At 43.6% G+C, this 22,388-nt stretch overlaps 1 protein-coding gene across 13 annotated transcripts in view; it reads right to left on the bottom strand.

Moving 5' to 3' along the window:
- Positions 1-22,388, bottom strand: part of EYA1 (EYA transcriptional coactivator and phosphatase 1) — a 132,282-nt gene that overhangs the window by 52,990 nt on the left and 56,904 nt on the right. For 7 of the 13 annotated variants that reach the window (XM_015423876.1, XM_015423881.1, XM_015423879.1 and 4 more), the window contains 2 exons: positions 13,860-14,002; positions 12,534-12,617 (listed from right to left, as the gene is read on the bottom strand). In XM_015423876.1, coding sequence (XP_015279362.1) covers positions 12,534-12,617; positions 13,860-14,002 — 227 coding nt within the window. The remainder of the gene's footprint in view (positions 1-12,533; positions 12,618-13,859; positions 14,003-22,388) is intronic. The other 6 variants (XM_015423880.1, XM_015423882.1, XM_015423884.1 and 3 more) reach the window with 1 other exon arrangement.

Genomic DNA, 22,388 nt, shown 5'->3' with positions numbered 1-22,388 from the left:
GGAAGTGGGCCGGCCATGGGGGATGCCCAACCAGTGTGGTCCCCAAGTTGGAGTGGCTTCCTTCTCTGCTGGCTTTAAACTTCTCTTTAAACTTTAAAGAGGCTGCACAAGAAGGCCTCAAACAGAGTTCTTTTTTTTTTTGAGCTCCCGTAGGGGATTTTTTAATTTGCGTTTCTAAAAACTACATACTAATAAACTAAAATGAAAATAGGGAAGGGTGACTACTTACTACGGGATAAAGTAAAGAAAACCCACTAAAAACCCAAGAGATGGTGGTCATGCATACTGCTTATCAAGATTAGCTTTTAGCTCCTTGTTCAATAACAATTCATTGACTGTGGTCATCAAATAATTATTTTTGGCTTATATAATCACTTAAACCACTTCTAGTTTTGGCTTATTTTAAAAAAACATTATAAGAATTAATTACTAAAATATATAGAGTTTTCAGAGTGTAATAACATCTAATTTTTTCTTATACTTTGGTTTTCTCAATTGATAGCTTGTTTTCGGGGCAGCCGCCCCTAATTTAAGAGTCTGGATCCTCGTCTGAGTCTGTCGCTGCTCCTTCTTCTTCCCTCTCGTTGGTGCTGTCTTCTTTCTCACATTCTTTTTCCCCTGGTGGGGGGCTATGTAGATGCAAAAATTCCTGTGCCTTTTCAACAGAGTCAATTTTTTCTTTCTTGTCCATAAATTTGAAGATTGTGCCTTCGGGTACCATCCATCTGTAGGGAATGCTTTTCTTTTGTAGGAATAGTACTAGGACTCTGTATTTCCTCCTCCTCCTTCTTATTTCCAATGGTATGTCCTTTAGCACTTTTATTTCTTTGTCTTTGATTTTCAAGGTAGATCCACTTGTCGCTTTGAGAATTTGATCTCTCATTCATCTTCTCGAGAATCTTACAATCACTTCCCCCGGCAGATTATTTTGTCTTATAAATTCTGGATAAGATCTATAGATCGTATCTACTTCGCTTTGTAATGTGTCCGCTTTTATATCTGCCAGAGGGCCTAAAGCATCACACATAGTCTATTTTAGATTCAAGAACACCTTGAAACCTTAAGACATAGCTTGCTCTCTCCATTTGTAGCTGTAGCAGTTGAGCAGCTCTGCAGTTGTGTCCTGTCAAGGGGCAGGACTCGCTGGTCCAGCAGGTCTGACAGGAAGTTTTGGTTTAACGTATTTTTCTTTCTCATCCTTCCTCATGGGCGCCATTTTTAGAGATTGTTTACTTTTTATAAAAGTTATCACAGTCTCTGATACTCCTTAATACGCTTGGTAAGTTTTTAAATGCTTATTAATTCAGTCTATCATGCTTCAATCATTTACCCCCCCTTGTCGTTGTAGCTTAAAATCGCTTAGCTTTTCTTATCGGGGGAGAGTACCCCCCCCCCGCTTTTAAAGGGAAGTTTCCGGCTTAAATTTTTGGTGGTTCTTGCTTTTACTCCAATTCACAGTTCAATATCGAATCCACTTTCCATTTAATTTTGCTGGGCCACCAAACACTTGTTCCTGTGTGTGATTCCTTTTCCCATACGGGACGCTCCGCAGCAGGACCTTCGGGGCATGGAGCCCCCCTTCTCCGGCTGGATCGCCGGTGGAAGAGCTCACTCTAGTGCCCCATGGCTAGGGGCCCATCGCAAGGGCTCCAGGGGTGGCGCAGACAATTGCACCCCCTCCCAGCTGCGGGCTCTGGCTACTGTCTCCCGAAGGTCCGGAGAGAAGCAGCGGCCATGGCGAACACCAAAACCAGAAGTCTCTCAAACAGAGTTCTAATGAAAAATACAGCCTGAGACAACATAAGAACATGGTCAGCATTCCAAGGGAAATTTTTAAAAAGCACTACGGGGAGACAGTAGCAGCAGGAAGATAAGAAAATGAATGGTTGGAGGGTTGGAGTGGGAGGAGGCATCGTGATGAGTGACAGAGATGACAGGCAAGTACAACATTTACACCCATCTGTTGCGAGCTGGATTGGACAGAGAAGGTTTGAAGACACTCCTGTGCTTTCTCCTTGAAAGCCTCTTACTGCTGCTGCTTGCTGGTTGATAGTACAGAGGTTAGAACATAAGAGAAGCCTTCAGTGGGAGTTTTGCACACCTGGGGCGGTGTCTGGTGGGCTTAGGGCTCTGAGCCACACCTGTCCCTCTACTACAGCCAGGCAGAGGGGCTCAGCCAGTGGGTTCCTTGGCTGAAGACCCACACACACACAAAACCTCCCCTTCAGTGGGAGTTTTTTTGAGCATCTCAGGAAGGTCTGTTAGTAAGATCCCACAAACCTCCATTTTCCCAGTCTGTGCACTTCCCTACCTATGATCCACTGAACATTTACTATGATTTGTAATTCAATGTTCATGTCCAGAAAAGTATACAGAACAGGTCCAAATACCAGAAGGATATCAACTTCACCTTAATTAATAAGGGAAGTACTAAATGGGCTGAACCACAAATTCTTGTACTGAAACACTATCAGCATGTATTTATAAAACATTCACCAGTCACTCCCTTTGTTCTGTGCACAAGAAACAAAAGCTGAAAAACAGGAACGTTTATTCATTATGCGTGTCTTGGCTTATTTTCCAGTTAACCTGAAACACCACAATTGAAATCTTATGAAAAATAAGGGTTTCCCCCCACCTTCACTCTTTACAGCAAATATTACAGCACAAAAAGAAACTAGTTTTTTAAAAATATTAAGGCAAAATGGCTATTTCAAGTCAACAGTGCAAAATTTCTACTGTCACTCTTACAGCTCTCCTTCCCGTTTCATGTGACATCTACCGTCAATTGACACTAACTTTTTAAAGCTTCAGTGACTTAATCATGTAGCAACTGTTGCTGTCCACTTCGAGCTGCTAGTCTTGTTAGCAGTAAAATAATTAATAACCACTAATGTGCTAAAGGCACCTCCCTTTGTATATATTCAAAGAACATACTGAGCCTTTCCAAAGTCTCTCTTTTAGCACAGTATCTACACTGGTGTTATTCATTTCTTGCATAGGATCCAGACATCTTTATTCCAAATAGCACATATACAACAATACTCTGTTTTGGGGGAGTAAAATCCCCTATTTATTGCCGTGTGGTTGTGTGCATCTCATGGACATTATTTATTTATTTATTATTTGTATTTATACCCCGCCCTTCCTGCGGGCAGGCTCACTGCGGCTTACAGAGGTCAGTACAATGTACCTAGACAACATAAAACTTTAAAACATTTTAAAACAGCTGAAAACATTCTTACATTTAAAGTGCTCGCAATATTAACAATTCCTTAAAATTAGATGGCGTGCTCTAAAATATACCATCTGAGTTCTCAATTCAGCGGTCTTCCGGTCTGTTAGGGCCAGCTTAGTGCTGCAGATGTTCATGTAGCATAGTTGATGGTCATGGTGGCAGCTCCTAATTGAAAGCCTGGTGGAAGAGCTCCGTCTTACAGGCCCTGTGGAACTGCAAGAGGTCCTGCAGGGTCCTGATCTCTTCCGGGAGCTCATTCCACCAGTAAGGAGCCGTCACAGAAAAGGCCCTGGCCCTGGTAGTGGTGAGCCTGGCATCTTTGGGGCCCAGAATGATTAATCGATGTTGAGACCCTGACCGTAGTGCTCTCTGGGGTATATATAAGGAAAGATGGTCCCTCAGGTATGCCAGACCCTGACCATATAGGGCTTTAAAGGTAAGTACCAGCACCTTGAAGCGAATTTGGTATGCTATTGGCAGCCAGTGCAGTGACCTAAGTACAGGCTGGATGTGCTCCCAATGCGAAGACGCCCATCAACAGCCTGGCTGCGGCATTCTGCACTAGCTGCAGCTTCTGGATTTGCGACAAGAGCAGCCCCATGTAGAGAGCGTTACAGTAGTCTAATCTCGAGGTGACCGTCACATGGATCACTGTAGCCAGGTCGCCATGGTTGAGGAAGGGAACCAACTGCTGAATCAGCCGAAGATGATAAATGGCTGACTTTGCAGTGGCTGCTACCTGGGCCTCCATTGTCACGGAGGGGTCAAGGAGCACTCCAAAACTCCTAACCTCCGACGCTGGCCTCCATTGTCAAGGAGGGGTCAAGGAGCACTCCAAAACTCCTAACCTCCGACGCTGGCACCAGTGGCGCCCCATCGAAGGCTGGGAGCGGGATCCCCAACTCTGTGCTGCCGTGACTCAAGCACAGTACCTCCGTCTTCACCGGATTTAGCTTCAGCCGACTCAGCCTGAGCCAACCAGCCACAGCCTGCAGCACCTGGTCCAGATCTTCCGGTCTGGAATCCAACTGGCCACCCAACATCAGATAGAGCTTAGTGTCATCAGCATACTGATGACAACCCAACCCATACTTCCGAGTAACCTGGGCAAGGGGGCGCATATAGATGTTAAACAACATTGGGGAAAGCACTGACCCCTGAGGCACCCCACATTCAAGCGGGTGTCTCATGGATTGCTGTTCCTCTAGCACCACCCTTTGTCCCCAACCCTGGAGGAAGGAGACAAGGCATTGTAAAGCGAGCCTCTGTATCCCCATGTCGGTAAGGTGGTGGGTCAGCAACTGGTGGTCGACCATGTCAAACGCTGCCAACAGGTCCAACAACATCAGTGCTGCCGAACCGCCCTGATCTAGGTGCCTTCGGAGGTCATCAGTAAGAGCGACCAGCGCTGTCTCTGTCCTGTGTCCCGGGCGGAAGCCAGACTGGAAGGGATCTAATACGGAAGTGTCATCCAGAAAGCCCTGCAGCTGTACTGAAACTGCCCTCTCAATTAATTTGCCCAAATAGGGCAAATTGGAGACCAGCTGGTAGTTGGCCAATTCGGCTGGGTCCAAAGATGGTTTTTTCAAGAGAGGGTGGACCATCGCTTCCTTGAGTGCCCCTGGGAACTGTCCCTCTGAGAGGGACGTTGATAATCTCCCTAAGGGCACCTCGAAACCCCTCGTGGCCCGCTTTAATGAGCCAGGAAGGGCAAGGATCAAGGTTGCACATGGTTGGGCGTACAGCTGCTAGCAATCTGTCAACTTCCTCTAGGCTGAGCGGGCCGAAATGATCCAAACCCGACGAGGACGTGCAAGGGGTCTCGAGTTCACGCACTGTTTCAAATGTGGTGAGGAGGTTGTGGCAGAGCGCCACGACTTTATCCGCGAAATAGCTCGCAAATTCCTCACAGCCAATCTCCAATTCCCAATTTACTGAAGTTGCCCATGACATCAGCAGGGTCTTTCTTGCTCATGTTATTACAGTTAATTAAATATATAAATAGTGATATTTATAACAGAAGGATAGTTTGAAAGCTTTTTTTGTGTATGACTAATGCATTGTTTTTATTGACTGTGTTTTTACTGTTTTTGTCAAAGTGAGTTGCTTATAGCTATGGATCTAAAAATTTAAAACAGCAAACCAAGATTTCTTTACCACTTGTCATAATTGTTTAAAATATATCCATGATGAAAATGACCTTGGGAATGCTAAAAAATAACTTCAGTCCATACCATCCCCTGAACTAATCATGGACATTTACTGAGTTGCTTTGCTCCATGCCATGCCCTCATGGCTAATGACATGAAAATGGATAATCACTCTGTGACTGAAATGTGACAACAGCTGTGCAAACAAACAACGAAAATCTCTACACCTGCAAGGTGCTTAAATGGTGTGTTGGTTGTGAGGGGCCATGGCTCAGTGGTAGAATGTCTGCTTTGCATGCAGAAGATTCCAGGTTCCATCCTGGGCATCTTCAGTGAAAAGGATTAGGTAGTAAATGATGTGAAAGATGCCTTCCCTGAGATCCTGGGCAGCCACTGCCAGTTGTAGTAATACTGACCTTGACAGACCTATGGTCTGACTCAGTATAAGGCTTTGTGTGTTCACATGTGAAGCATGAGAACACTAGCATGTGTACATACACTGTAGATTCTTCATGCACTGATGCTACATTTATAGTGCTCTAATGCTGCGGTTGGTAACCTTGTTTAATTATGACCCCAGCTGCATGTGACCTGACACAGCTACATTTCTTTTACACACTCAGCATCACATTTAAATCAAATCTCAGACTAAAGTTTTTTTTATAAACATGCTGTTTTGCAAGTTCCTCATACTTTTCAAAAGATATGCATGAATTTCCTAATCAATGTTTCCAATATTCTGAAGTCGTGTGTGGTTTGAGGAACCCAAGTAATGCAACACACAAAAACAAAATGCCTTAATGAAGTATAAAAACCAACTCAATTCCACCAAACACTGAAAAAGCCCTAATAATACCTTGGCACATTTCTCTCAGTTTTGTATAATTCATTCTAAGAACTGAAGAGAAAGAGGGACAGAGACTCAGATATTTAAGGATCATATGAAGTGCTTTACCACAGCCTAATAATGTTAATAACTTCCATTTAAGCCCTGTTATTTAAAGTATAATAAATCTGACATACACATGTCAGCAAATTGGAGAAATTATTTATCTCTTGGGTATGCAGAACTAGTTTTTAGTTCTGTAGATCCTGTACTGTATCCATGGGTATGAAGGGTCACTTTCAAATTGAAAATGATGTCTGGTATTGGCAAACATTAATATAATCTGAAGAGTAAATATAGTGCATTGGCTTTGCTAGATTTTGGAAATTTCATGCAATTTCCTTATTTGGCTAGTGCTTAGTGAACATGGGGACTCATTTCATTAATATTTTTGCCTCTTTTTGACACTTTTCACAGCCATTGGCAAGAAGATAAATATAGCACTGAACATGTGGGCAAAATCAGCCAAAGGCTATCCTTCTTCTGACCAACCACTATGGCAATATGGTGCTAGACTCAGAATCTTTAGTCTGATGCAGCATGGCTGCCCTTATATTTTGATGAAAGGCAAGCAAGCAAGCAAGCAAGCAAGAAAGAAACTCTTGTGTCAGATCTCAGAAACTAACCAGGGTCAGCCCTGGTCATTATTTGGATGGGCGACTACCAAGAAAGTCTAGGGTCACTATACAGAGGCACACAATGGCAAACCACCTCTGAAAGTCACTTGCCTTAAACACTCTATGGGGCCACAAAAAAAAGAAAAGATGTATCACTCAAAAAAGTCAAAAATTGGAAATATATTAAGAGTTGTTTGGCCATTTTTATAAATACATTGGAACAACTCATAATTAGGGACAGGCATGAACTGGCTCATGAACTAAAGTTCATCACTAATTTTGGGCGGTTTGTGGTTCATAAAGTGATGTTCCTGGAAGGGCGACTGGCACGAACATTCCACAAACTTTCATGTTCTTCATGGCAGTTCATCATGGTTCGTGAATGGATACATTTCCAGACAGACTGTCTCTGCTCAATTAAACTGTTTACAAAACTTCAAAGCTGATGACCATGTAAAAGAGGCTGGGCCAAATGTGCCCAGTACTCCAGGGGATTGGTGTCGGCAGCCTCAGGGGCCTTGGTGAGGTTTTCCCACACCATTACCTCTGCCAAATCCTCTGCCACTGCTGACCTCCGAGTTCATTACTGACAAACAGCAGTGGGGCTTCTCCCTGGTTGGGCTTTTTAAGGCAGAGATGCCTCATCCCAAGCCTCTTCCACCTACTGTACCTTCTGGCCACATATGCTGGCCTCTAGCTTCTGCACTTTTTTGCAGAGCTCATCCTTTCATTGTAAGAGCACTGCATTCAGAAGAGCAATGTTGCCTTTTATCTGGGAGTCACACATACAAGCCAGCTTGTACTCCCATTTATTGCAGAGAGCTCCTCTTCCCTGTGCAGGATGGTTATGGAAGACATGACACCCTGCACGGTGGTCTTCTGCTCCACCAAACACGCAATCATGGCATAGGTGGAGTTCCAAATACCCCTCCCCCTGCCTCTCATGCAGCAGATGGGCACACTTGATGCTGCGTAAGAAGTGGGCAGCCAGGCACCAACAGGTATTGAGCAAGGACCACATCTCGAGGGGCAGCATCCCAGGTGGCTTTGATAGTGCTCCCCAGCTCCAGAGCATCCATCACCACCAGCTAAAGTGTGTGCACCAGGCAGACGATGCCCTTGAGGCGCGCACACTTCACCTCTGCCAGCATGTTAGCACTGGAGTCCATGACCATGTAGCCACAGATGATGTTGTTACCACCCATACACTACCTCAGGCTACTCTGTATCATGGCAGCAATGTTTTGCACTGTGTGGCCTGCATCCATCCCCTTGCACATGGAGCAGAACCACTATGTAGCCTGGTGGCAGGACTGTCCCTTCCTGGGGTCTGGGCCATGCCCCGACAGTCCTGCTGGCTGCTCCAGAGGTCTGTTGTGAAGTGCGTGGTTCTGCCTTGCACTCTGGAGAGCTAAGACTTGACCATTACTACTGCAGCTGGCAAAAGACTACGTCCTCCATGAGGGTGCTCAGGGATGGGGGTCTGTGGTATGCAAGGAGTGGAGGACTTCTTCCCCCCAAAACGAGTACCCTTTGTATGCACTTTCACTCTCATGGCACAGAGAGGTGTTCACACTCAGGAGGAGTGGAAGGGTATAAATGTGGGAGATCTTTTTTTTTGGGGGGGGGTGTGACTGGAATCCCGGAAATGTAATCCACCCCCAACTTGGAGAGATTTTAGACAAGCCAGTTCTGATATCCCATATGGAAGCAACTCTAGAGGCACATCTATTACTTAGGAACATACTTGAAATAGTCTCCACGCATTATTTCAGTGTATGAACATACATCAACACTTCAATCCGTAAACACTTGGTTGGGCAAGAAACTCTAAACAATCTTTCTTTACTATGCAAGGCAGTTTGTATCACTAATCACTTTAAATGGACAACTATTATTTCCCCTGAGAAAAAAAATCTAGTATTTATATTGCAACATATTAATATATTATTATTTCCAAACAAACAGAAACAGCTTTTTAAAACCTCCAACTGAATTATTTCCATTATTGTACAACCGACAAGGACACAAAACCAACATCAAGTTTTAACAAGCACACTACTTCCATTCACTTCAATGGGTCCTGTGCAGAAAATCCCACTGGAATGAATGGAAACTGCACAGCAGCAATGCTCTCAAGATTTCTCCCAGTGCTACAAAATATGGTTTATGCCAGGGGTGTCAAACATAAGGCCGGGGGGGGCAGAAAAGGCCTGTCCAGGGCTCTTACCCAGCCTGCAAGCAACCAGTATGTATGGAAATATAAGGTAGTCCCCCTTTTATGGTATCCCTTGGGGGAAAAAACCTAGCCCAATTTCAGACAGCCTAAGTATTCCATTTCAAGAACTGGTCACTAATGGGGTTTTTCTGTCATTTCAGAGAGACCCGTTTTAGTAACTGGTCCCTGACAGAATATATTTACCCAGAGGTCATTTCGGGGGGGGGGATCGCGGGGGAACACAGTTCCCCTGGGTGAGGTACAGGGGGGCGGGGCACATGACAAAGCCCCGTCCCCTGCTTCCGGCCCTCATTCAGCCAGGAGGAGGCAGGAGAAGAGGGAGGGTAAGTGGCTTCCTCCCTGCCTCTGCCTTGCAGGTCCACCGCCGGGCCCCTCATGGGGCCCGGCAGTGGAGCTGCAAGGCCGGCACCAGCGGCCGGGACCGTTGGAGGCGGGGTGTGTGGCCTTATGACACATTTCCGGTGATGTCAGGAGGTGTGGCCTTATGACACACTTCCGGTGATGTCAGGGGGTGTGGCATATGCTAATGAGTTATGCTAATGAGTTCCCCTAGCTCTTTTTCTACGAAATGACCCCTGTATTTACCTGTTCAGACAAACACGCTTCTGTCCCGTTCAGGAAGCATGCCTGAAGCATTTTTGACTCAAACTGCTTTCCTCCAGTCTTCAATCCTTTCCTCCAGTCTTCAATCCTTTCTACTGCTTCTGAAGCGCTATGGGGTGCAGTATAAAATGCCCCATAGCGCTTCCTGCAATGACCCTTTTTCTCCCCGTGTGCGATCATCCTCTTTTTTTTTAATGTTCTATCGGGAACGCTATGGCACTGAAGCAGGACTACAAACCAGCGCCATAGCAACCCCATTGAGATGCCTGGACTTCATTTAAATACACTGACATCTGCTATTGCTGTCCCTGGAAACAAGTACCTGATTGTACAGCTTGTTTAAGCAGGAGATCAGGGGCATAAGTGAATGGTGAGATAGACATTTGGTTGATTTTTTAAAAGTTTGTTTTAGAGGAAGTGTAGACTCAGGCACACACACACAAGCACACACAGTGCATGGTTTGTGGGAGTAGAAGGAAGAAAAGCTTCCTGGGTTTCAAAACTGTCCGGTCCTGTCTCCCCCATGCTTGAACTCCGTATCCTGTGAGCTCCTTCTTTCTAGGTGAGAGCAGTAGTGAATGTCAGTGTATCTAAATGGAGACCAGGCATCTCAATGGGGTCGCTATGGCGCTGGCTTATAGTCCTGCTTCAGCGCCATAGCACTTCCAATAGAATGTTAAAAAAAACCTGTCAGGAAGATCGTGCGCGTGGGGTGGGGGGGAATGGCAGGAAAAGAAAGCGGTGCAGTTTGAAATGACACACCACTTCAGAGATGGCTCCTTACCGGAAGGGAAAGGCTGTGTGAAACAGTCATCCCTGTACCGGCTTATTCCATGACAGTACAATAACGGGTTAAAAAGGGCAATGTGAAATTCTTCCTAGTCTTTATTGGGGGTTTTGTGGGTTCCCCAGTAAATCAATTGCTTTTGTTTGTATTTTGAGTAAAAAATAATATTGTTAATTGAATTTGCCTGTGTCCTTTATAAAGTTTATATCTCCGGTACCTGGCATTACATTTTATGGCACACATGGCCTGGCCCAACAAAGTGACATCTATGTCAGATCCGGCTCGCGTAACAATGGGTTTGACATCTCTGGTTTATGCATTACAAAGAGTTAAAGACCACTCCTGTGCTTGCTTCAAATTCCATTTTTGGACAAGCTGAGGGTTTTTTTGTGCAGTCAAAATATTTGTTTTATTAGAGCTGAAATCCAAGCTCTAAGAGAACACCTGGTGATGTCATCAGGCTGCAGAGAGGTTGATAGAGCATAATAAGATGACAATTGGAGCTGCCAACTCCAGCTTGAGACATTTGTGGATATTTATTTATTTATTTAGATTTGAGGTGGTACCTGAGGAGGATGGAGATGGAAAGATTGGTGGCATTATTCATTCCACAGAGCCCACCCCCTGAAGCTGCCATTTATTACAGAGGAACAAATCTCTGAGCCACCTCATCTCTCTGCTCATGCCAAGCAGTAGGGGCTTAGCTACTGGGTGCCTCAGCTGAGGACCCACACTTTTGAACCTGTGCCTGACATTTTCCCCAAAAGCCCTTTCCTGGGGGCATCTTCCTTGGAGGACCATAACTCGGACCCTCGTAGTTGACAGGTGTGCTCTGGACTTGTGTGTTTCAGCCCGGGGAGGGGGCTGTGATAGTTGTGGGCACACATTCCTTGCTCATGTGGTGTGGCCAAGCTGTCGTGAGGTTGCTTTCGAGAGCCCCTGTTGGAACTTGGGGAATGTCTGCCTTTCTGTCATTCAGAACCTGTCTTTGGAGACTGGGGGGGGCTGCGAGCGCAGGGGGGATGCTGGCCTTGCTTCCAGTGTCTGGCTGGGGGGAGGGTCTGCCCAGGTGAAGCTTCCCTGCGAGTTTGGTGTCACTGGTTTGTTCCTGAGCCATTCCATAGACTCCGATAACTGCAGCTGTCTTTTCCACAGAGAGCACTGGGGAAACCTTTTTTGGGGGGGATCTGTAACTGGGACCCCAGAAATGTAATCTGCCCCTGACTTGGAGAGAATGTAGAGGAGTGGGTGGTAGGGTGAGGTTCCCTGTATGCTTGGTGTGTGTAGCTTGCAGCGGGTCCATTCTATGCACTTTTGAACCTGCGCCTGACATTTCCCCCCAAAGCACTTTCCTGGGGTAACCTTTGGGGGGAGGCTGTAACTTGGACCCCCGAAGTCCAACCTGCACATAACGTGGAGGACATGTAGAGGAGGATCATAGTGAGGTGCCCTGCAAGTTTTATGCCTCAAGCTTGCACAGAGTTCATTCTATACACTCCTGAACCTGCACTTGTCATTTCCTCAGAAAGCACTTTCCTAGGGGCACCTTCTTTGGGGGGCTGTAACTCAGACCCATTACATCCAATCCTCACCAAACTTGGAGGGCAGGTAGAGGAGAGTCATCTGGAGATTCCCTGTGAGTTTGGCATCTTAAGCATGCTGGAGGGGGGTTCTACCACATCACAAACCTCATGAACTGAACTGGTTAATTTAGCCCCTAAACATTTGTGATGGTTCATGGTTCGTGAACCAGACACGTCACAAATTATGAACGGAACTGCATTTTCCAGGTCTGTGCCCATCCCTATTCATAATCTATAGTACAACTGAATATTCTTGTGCAACCAGCCCTCAAAGACCATTAGACAACTCTTGTTAGGTAGTCCATCTACTTCACTTTTCTAAGACTAAAGGATTCCTTTTATTTGTAAAACTCTACAGATTTCTTCTGCATATAAAACCACTATGAAACAGAATACTACTGTAAATAAGAAGTAGTATAATGGTACTTACTCTCCCATATCTGTTAGCATAGGATCCTGTAAGCAAGGAATGGAAAATGATGATTGTCTCATCCAAATCCCAAATGAATACTCTCTGTAAAAAGATAACCAAATCAATGGATCCCACTCTAAAGTCAGCAAGTGAAATAGAAAATATGTACATGATCAATATACATACAACCTTTTTTCTAAAAGATATAGTATGTTAAAACTATTTTTATATTATTTTAGAAACACAGACACAATTTCATTAGAATAATATAGCATATTAAAATTGTATAGAAAGTTTTTTACTAACACTTATTTAAACACATGAATATTTTATATAATTACAAATAGGGACCATTGGAAAGATGCAGGAAGAATGGATAGAAGGAGAATTTTTTTATCCTCTCTCTCACCCTCTCAAATTCTTTATCCAGTGGGTGAAAAGATCCTGGATTGTTTAACACTTGGTCTCCTAGGAGTCCTCATATGGTATCTCCGCTTAATTTGGCATATTTGAAAACAATGGGGAGATATAAATGTTAGGACACTTAGATTACTCTCAAATTGGCATTCTGCTGAAAATGGCAGCACGGGAACCTTGAAAAAGCTAGCAGCAGAACCCAAGAATTCTCAGGTTATTGACTCAAAATTTATTTTGTGGTTCTTTCTAGTAAATGGTACTCACTACCCATCAGTCAAGACAATCTTCTGCACTGCCAGGGTGGTACAAGAGTACTGGTAGTGCACATCCCTATCCCTATTTAGGGAGGGCAGAAATGGATAATCATTTATATCCATTTGTAGCATGTCTCATTCCCCTGTTCAGCGATACAAATAGATTAGCTATGTTAAATATTTGAGGAAAATGCCAACAGGATCATATAGCAATCAGGATGTAGCACTACCTTTTTTCATTTTCTGGTGTAAGATATTTAAATCGTCAAGGGATATTAAGATATTCTTGGTAAAGATAATGGTTCTTGGTTTCTTTGGCTCCTTCTTGTGTGAAGCGGGAAGTCGGTGTGGAATAGCAGAATATATGGATAGGGCTGGCCATGCAATAGATTTAGGGAGAATCTCTTCTAAGTGGAGTAAGTACAAATGTTGAAAGATGAAATGAGGGCAGTAGTGGGTTGGTAATTTGGGGGATAAGGAGCATGATACAAAACAGTAGGAGGGGGAAGCAGTGGCATAGGTTCTATCTGGGAATTATAATTTACTTTGATTTTGTGGGCTTGTGGGTACTAGAACTTGTTTTTATTCATCAACTGGTTTGATATTTTGTAATCTCCCCAAAGCTCCTTGCGAAGCTAGGATGATAAATCAAATAATACTGCATATACAATACCTCTAAATCAGAGTCAGGTGGTGGTGAAGGATTATTGTTCCTTCTGCCTCGGCCACGTGATTTGCCATCTGAGCTGCGGCGCAACCTGTCTGCCTCTGAATCTTTAATGGGAGTCGTTGGACTGTGGATTGTACCGTACTCTGCTGCAGAAGAAAAAATTGCTCATATTTTAATTGTAAGTACTTGAATTTTATTACTAGTAGTATCACTCACTGATATAAATACTCAAGGTCTTAATATACTTTGGAAGTAACATCTTACAATATATATCTAAGTATTTTTAAAGCTGGAACAACTAATTAATTCCTGGAAGCCAGAACTCTTCCTACTATATATAAACACAACTGGAAGAGTCAGGCATGCTTTTTGCTTTATTTTATCTTTTGCTCTTGAAGTCAAAGTGACCAGAATGGTGTAGTACACTGAGTGTGTCAGTGAATCCTTGTTCATTCCTAAAGTTCTGAGTTTCCTTAGGCCAGTTACTGTCTCAGGCTAACCTCTCTTATGGAATTGTTGTGAGGATAAAATGGACAATCCTTATTAATGCTTCACTGAAAAAATAGGGGGTTGAAAGGATGCAAATATTAAAATAATGGGCCTTAACTATATTTAACTGTGTCTGGATCATACCAGGAATGTTGGCAATTGGCGTTCTATAATTTAGAGAATTTCTTCAAGTTTGTATTTCAAAGAAGTTGAAACTTTGATCAACTAAGGAAGACTCATGTTCCCATATGGGTTTGTTCTGTATAATGCAAAAATATTGTGTCTGTGTACATATGAGAGAGAGAGACAGACAGACAGACAGACAGACACAGACAGACAGAGAGATTAGGGTGAGTTTGGCATGGATCTGCAGCTGAGACAAGAATAGAGAGGAAGGAAAGCATTACTGGAGTTCTGGGCAGGGAAAAAATCTAGTACCAAGCTGGGCATGGGGAAGTAAAGAGGCATTTTTATGCATGGAAACTTGTGTGTATGCTGAATGTCTGATAGTAGTATCAGGGAAAGGTGCAGTAAAATCACTGTATTCCAACAAACTTTTGAAATACTGTTTTCTTATGTCTAGACATAACAGAAATATGATAATCTCTCTCTTAGATCCACAGGACATCCTTAGGGTTGCTATCTCTGGGTTAGGAAATTCCTGGAGATTTGGGGGGCGCAGCTTAGGGAGAGTGGGGTTTCGAGAGGGAAGGGATCTCAGCAGGGTAAAATGCCATAGAGCCCACCATCCAAAGCAGCCATTTTCTGCAGCAGAACTGATCTCTGTATTTGGTGATCAGTTGTAACTCTGGGGAATTGCCAGGGTCTACCCAGAGGTTGGTAACCCTAGTTCCTATCCCATCACTATGTTGCACAAAACTAGACAGTTTATCAGCTGCAAGTATAGTTAATTTTCAGGTGGAAATTACAGCTTTTGATTCAACCTCTTCACAAAGTTAATATTTAAATATAAATCTATCAATGGGTTGGTTTGCATCTAAACTCTGTACACTTTAGTGCAATGTTCCCACCTCCCCCTCTTAAAGTATCCCAAAATGTCCCCTGCAATGCTGTTCCTGGAGGAAAAGGGAGCCAGGAGCAATAAGAGGGAACTGCATGAGGGCTGATTCAGGAGAGGGGATAATTATTCAACCTCTTCTGTGTGCAGATCTTTTCAACAGGACCCAATGGGACCCATATTAAAATACAAGTCACACCACACTATGGAGAATGTATAAACTTCAGCAAAGGAATATACAGGGGTCATTTCCTGCAGGAGCGCACGGGAGCTGAGCTCCGGCACTAAAGAGCCCAGGGGGCGGGCACATGCAACAAGCCCCACCCCCTGCTCCCAGCAGCCCTCAGAGCAAGAAGCGGCCAGATAAGTTGCAGAGCTCCCCCCGGCCCCCCAGTCCAAAACAGTCCAGTGGCACCTTTAAGACCAAGTTTTATTCAGGTACAAGTTCTCCCTCCTCTGCGAGGACAGATCTGCACGTCCCCCCCCCCCAATAGCTAGCAATCCAAAACAGTCCAGTGGAGCCTGAGCGGTAGGTGTCGCCTTCTGACACACTTCCGCTGATGTCAGGGTGTGTGGCATATGCAAATAAGTTATGCTAATGAGCAGGGGTCATTTCGTAGAAAAAGAGGTGCAGGAGCTCATTAACATAACTCATTAGCATAACGTATTGCCACTGGACTGTTTTGGACCGGGGGGGAGGGCAGGGCGGCTCTGCAACTTACCTGGCTGCTTCTTGCTCTGACTGAGGGCTGCTGGGAGCAGGGGGTGGGGCTTGTTGCATGTGCCCACCCCCTGGGCTCTTTACTGCCGGAGCTCAGCTCCTGTGCGCTCCTGCAGGAAATGACTCCTGCTAATGAGTTATGCTAATGAGCTCCTGCACCTCTTTTTCTATGAAATGACTACTGGGAATATAATTCATATGCTATGGTTCATCAGATGGATTCATATCACTGTCTCTGTCTAGAGAACTGGCAGCACATATGGAAATTTGGTGATATCTGTCATTACTCTTGGAAAAAGGAATTATATATAATATTAGGGATTTCAGTGATAAAAATGTGCTGAATGTTAATAAAGAAAATTACAAAGAAATTATCTGCAAATGATCTTACAAATTACAGCTTTCATTTCTGAACAAAATAAATACTGTTCAAATGACTCTGATTCCAAAGCTTATTTTCCAAAACTTCCCAACAGGCAAATCTGGAAGGATCTTGAACTGTAAATTAACATACAGTGACCTTCCAAGGAAAGCAACAGTGATACTTCTTTGCACATGCTATTCTACCTGGACAATGGAAAACAGAAAGCATGCAAAGCCAACTGGGAAATACAATTAAGCAACTGATCCCAGTTAAGTCACACACAGCAATACTCCTATGCTGGTGGCAGCTGCATGACACACAAAAATTCAATTCTGAAGCTTTTAGCAGCAGGAAGATAAATGCTAAGGAAAACTTTATGTCTTTAATATCTGTGTGTCAGTTTGAAAGCACAAAAGCATGCAAGCATGGACAAAAGTAGGGATTCTAGTCTAAGTCTTGGCCCAAGTCTAACTATGTCATTAGTGGCTTGCAGACCAACCAAGAGTACATTCAGAGCAGTAGCTCCTTCCCCATCCTTTATCAATATTTGCAAAGAAGCCACACATTCAGAATCCACATCAGTAAGTAACTTTCTCAGCCATACAATTCATAGGGACCAGAGAACATATTTACTATATGGCAGGGCTTTTATTTTTGGAAAAAGAGGTGCCAGAACTCTCAAGAGGGAAATGAAGTTTTCAATCTGTATACTGAAAACTCATGAACTTTTAAACATTTTTAAAATGTCGAAGAGGTTCCGGAACTCTGTTCCCATACATTCCCAGAAAAAAAGCCCTGCTATACGGTATGTTTTTATTTTTGAGTATTCAACTTCTAGCCTCTTTAAAAAGAAAAATGCAAACACTTTGCCAGTAATAAGTACTTATTGAGGGCAGACCTACATATGATGCTGGAAGCTTCCAGCACTTTTTAAAAAAAATCACATGTACTGGGGCCCAATCCAAATCAAGACCATGCACGTGGAATTAAAAAAACCATGGAGTTCCCAGTGTCACATGTAATGAGCATCAAGAGACTGTCTTCTAGATCCTAATGGTCTACTCTAAACTATGCTGTAGCAAAGGAGAATGCAAATTTTCCACATACAGCTTAAGCCGAGGTAAACAAGGGAGCTTACACTGAAGAACTGCAACATTTCCTGGTGCCAGAAGTGAATTTTCTGTGGTCATATTAAACCTATATCTAAAATTTTTATAGCCCTGTGCCATTTTATATATAGAGTTCAAAATAAAAGTAAACTCAAAAGAGATTTGATGTAATAAATATTACTGTACATAACTATTAAAAACTGGGGGTTGCCAGGTCCCAGGTCCCAGCAACACACTGGCAGGGGATAGGAGGGAGCCCATGAAATTGCTGAGCGGTCGGGTTAGAACGGATAAAAGGAAGTACTTCTTCACCCAAAGAGTGATTAACACATGGAATTCACTGCCACAGGAAGTGGTGGCGGCTACAAGCATGGATGGCTTCAAAAGGGAATTAGATAAGCATATGGAGCAGAGGTCCATCAGTGGCTATTAGCCACAAGGTATAGATAGGGACTCTGGGGCAAGTGATGCTCTGTCATCTTGGTGCTTGGGGGGGGGGTCAACAGTGGGAGGGCTTCTAATGTCCTGGCCCCACTGGTGGACCTCCTGATGGCACTGGTATTTCTGGCCACTGTGTGATACAGAGTGTTGGACTGGATGGGCCTTTGGCCTGATCCAACATTGGCATCTCTTATGTTCTTATGTTCTTCTGGGAGTGGGGAGGAGTGCCGCAACGTGCCCACATCACTTCAATGGGGATGTCGGATGGCAACACTTTGGGTTTTGGGAAAATTCTATGGTAGAATTAGCTACAAATCATAGAGTTCGGCCCAAAAAACCCAGAGTGTTGCCATCCAATGTGCCTACGTCACTTCCAGGTTACATAGGCATGTCATGGTTATTTCTGTCTTCTCAGAGGTAAGAGGGGGTAATTTGGGGGGGGGGGAGCACCCAAAAGTGGAAGACCCTTGCCTGGAATGGGGGGTTCTGACAATCCTAATTAAAAACAAAGCTGATAAAATGAAATTGATACTTTCCAATTGGTAGAATTAGCTACAAATCATAGAGTTCGGCCCAAAAAACCCAGAGCGTTGCCATCCAACGTGCCTACGTCACTTCCAGGTTACATAGGCATGTCATGGTTATTTCTGTCTTCTCGGAGGTAAGAGGGGGTAATTTCGGGGGGGAGCACCCAAAAGTGGAAGAACCTTGCCTGGACTGGGGGGGTTCTGGCAATCCTACTTTAAAAAAAGCTGATAAAATGAAATTGATACATTCCAAAAATTCTTGTCTTCTTGAAAATACTTTGCCCTAAATATTTCAAATGTGCCCTCAAATACTCCTGTTAGTAAAATGAAAAGGAATTTTACATGCCAAAGCCTCAGAAGCAGAAATAGTACTTAGCACAAGCATAAAATCTATAGACTACAGACTGTGACTCAATGGTTTGCATGAAGAGTTTCCTGGGTTTAATCCATAGCATCAAATGAAATTATGGCCAGACTAGACATGATTTCTTCAATGAATCATGTTCTCCTCAGACCTGACTCACTTCCCCCACAGCTACACTGCAGCTGCAGATTAAAGAAGTATACCATGCTCATGCAGCTCCAAAATGGGGAAATAATACTCCTTGGGTCATTTTCGTTTGAGAAAAAAGCACAGGGGGGAGAGGTGGAAGCCCCTCTTCCAACTCCACAATGTCCTGATTTGAATTGCAGCCTCTGTGTGGCTGGGGAGGAAAGCAAGTTGAGTTCTGGGGGGAACCCAGATCCAACTCATTTAAAAAGGTCAAGACTAATTTGCCCTTCAGAAAATGAATGCTGGAAAGTCCTTTATCTGCCTGAAACACTGGAAATCAGCTTCCAGTTGAGTTCAGTGGGCAGTATTGAGCTATGTGGACTAAAGGTCAGAATTGCCATAAGGCAGCTTAATATGTTCTCACATTCACACTAAATTTTGTTATGGCAAATGAAATACAAAGAAAAAACTGAATACTTTCAATAACAGTTTTGTGTTTTAGATACTACAAGCGGGAACCCACAAAGACTTGTGGGAGGAATCTTATTTCCGTCTCCCCCACTATTTCCTCTTTCCTTTCCCTGTCCTGAAAGCTCCCATAGATTCTCCCCTTTTCCTGCTTCCTTCTCTCCTGAGGGTTGCCAGCTCCAGGTTGGGAAATTCTTGGGGACTGGTGGGTAGAGCCTTGGAAAGAGAGGTTTGGTGAGGGAAGCAACCTCAGTATTATTTATTTATTTATTATTTCGGCTTATATAGCTCCAGGCGGTTCACAACAATAAATTTAATACAATCTTAAAATAAGTCAATTAGACCATAAATAACAATATTAAAACAATACAATTTTCTCCAGGGGAACTGATCTCTGTCATCTGGAGATCAATTGTAATTCTGGGTGATCTCCAGCCCCCACCTGGAGGTTGGCAACCCCAACTGTCATGGAGACAATGGCTGCTTTAGTGGGTGGAGTCTGTTGCATTATACCCTTTTGACACCCTCCCCTCTGCAACCCCACCCTCCCCAGACTCCAGACCCTAAATCACCCAGTGAGCTTCTACAGCAAAATGAGAATTCAAGCCTCGGTCTCTACTGAAGCTCTAACCACTATACCACACTGGCTTTCATACGGTGGCAGCTGTTGAACAGTAGCAAGCAGCCAGGCCTAGTTGAGTCATGCAAGTCAGGTGGTATCAAGTCACACAGAGGTAGCTGCTAGGCCTAGCAGCTCAGACAGAGCCTCTTCAGACTCAGCCACAAACCATCCTGGATCTGGCCTCAAAGGCTAAAATAGGCCTGGAAAGGGCCCTGACCCCTCCCCCTGCCCTTTACTGACAGAACCAAGCCTGGAATCAGTGGCTGCCTAGCAATGGCTACATATTTTAGATAACCGATTCTTCTGTATACCTGGGGTGTTTTTCAGGTTTGTAGAAAGATGTATCTTGCCTGTTCACCACTCTAGTCTCTGGATTTTAAGTATTCTCAGATTTGGCTGACTTTGCTATTGTATATAGATTCTGTTTTATTTATTTTCTGATAGCAGTTTTTTTTAAAAAAATCTATAAAGGACATGCAATATTATACAGAGTTAATTTAACTGAAGCTAGGGCTGCCAAATCCCCCCGGGGGGTGGATTTCCCCCCGCTTTGGAGGCCCGATTTACGCCGCCGCGGAATCGGGCCCCGGAGGAAACCCCACCCCGGCGTGCACGTCAGCCGGATGTGACGTGATGATGCCGGGCACGCTGGGGGCGGGGCCACAGCCATATGAGGTGAAAACGTCACATCCGGCTGAGGATGCCGAACGGGAGCCCCCCGCTGCGAGGTAAGAACGATTTGGCAACCCTAACTGAAGCCCAATGATTTCAATGCACTTCTATTGAAGCAATTCTGTATAGGATGCACTAGTAAGTACATCTGTTATTGTGCTATTGCAGTGGCACATGACTACTGATTAACTGAACTGATCTAAAACTGTTTTATACCTCTCAGTTACCAAAATAAAGTTAAAAAAAATTAAACCTACAAAATTAATTTTAGAGAACTATATTACTTTTATTTGGATGTATTGTAACAACATTTTGCTAACTTTATCATGGCAACTTTAATTTCACTTATTCCATTCTCTAATAAAATGCACCCATAATCCATATAAGTATGGCAGTTGTCATGCCACACATACAGAAACCAAAAAGAAAATGAGTTCATTTCAATAAGATTACAATAGTCACAAGTTGCAATGCAACAAGATGAGCACCTGCAGATATGCCTGTGCAGCCAGGCTTTTCCTGTTTTCTTGGAACAACACTATTGCTTCTGTGCACTTTTCAAAAAAGGCTTGAAGTACAACATGGAGAGGCCAGAGATGCCCTGCTATTCCAAAACAATACAAAACCTGGTGACATGTGTGCACTGCCTTGCACAAGAGTTACAATCATTCTTCAACTTTAGCAAATTATAATGTTTGGGCTACATCACTAAACCTGCAAGATGCTTTCATGTGATGAATGAAATAGTACATAATTCTGAGCAGATCTGCTTAGCGTCACTCATTACATGGCACACCAAACAACTAAAACTCTTCTAAAATATAAAAAATTCTAAGTTGACCCATTCCTCTGCACTGTGCCTCCCAGTATACAAGGCTCCAAGTAGGTCATTAACATAGCATGCACACTAGAGAAAATTGGAGGCTTGTGCACATTTCTCCTATTTCCATCCAACCCATTCCCTCGTCAGCCAAGGAACACAAAGAAAACTGGGGGCTCATTAAGCAATGAACATGGCTGCTGGGCTGTTCCCCTTTGATATGATTTTTTTCTGCACTCATTCAGGAAGGATTTTTAAGTCAAGTCTGCCTGTATTGCATCATCAAATAAGCCATAGCAACACTGATTCAATCAAAATAAAACCCAAAAAAATTCAAAACTTTTTCATAGGAAAGATTAAAATCCATAATGATTGTTTAAAATATCTCAAAATAAATAATACTACCTTACAATCCAAATGGTTAATGACCCAAAATAGAGCAGATAGTGTGCAGATTAACCATATTTACACTGGAATGCCTCATCATCATCGTTATGATAGCAGCAACAAACTTTTACATTCAGAAAGTAATACACTTATCTCCTAGTAGCAATACTAATTTATCTGGATCTGACCTTCCCAGGAAATGAGATACAATGGTCCTGAAAAAATTTTTATGCTTAGTCGCAAATATCAAGCACTGAAATGTAACATGGGACAAGTCTTCAACGGACCTACAGTCATAGGGACAAACGCTGTCACTACATGGAATCCCATTGAAACAGCTGGCAAAAACTGCAAGCGGTAGAATATCTAGGTATGCCTAGTATTTTTAAAAACAAAACATC

Source organism: Gekko japonicus, unplaced genomic scaffold, assembly GCF_001447785.1.
Source record: "Gekko japonicus isolate JY-2015 unplaced genomic scaffold, Gekko_japonicus_V1.1 scaffold289, whole genome shotgun sequence".
Lineage (NCBI taxonomy): Eukaryota > Metazoa > Chordata > Lepidosauria > Squamata > Gekkonidae > Gekko > Gekko japonicus.
Note: the sequence above shows the minus strand (reverse complement) of the source record. Positions and strands in the feature narration are given on the sequence as shown.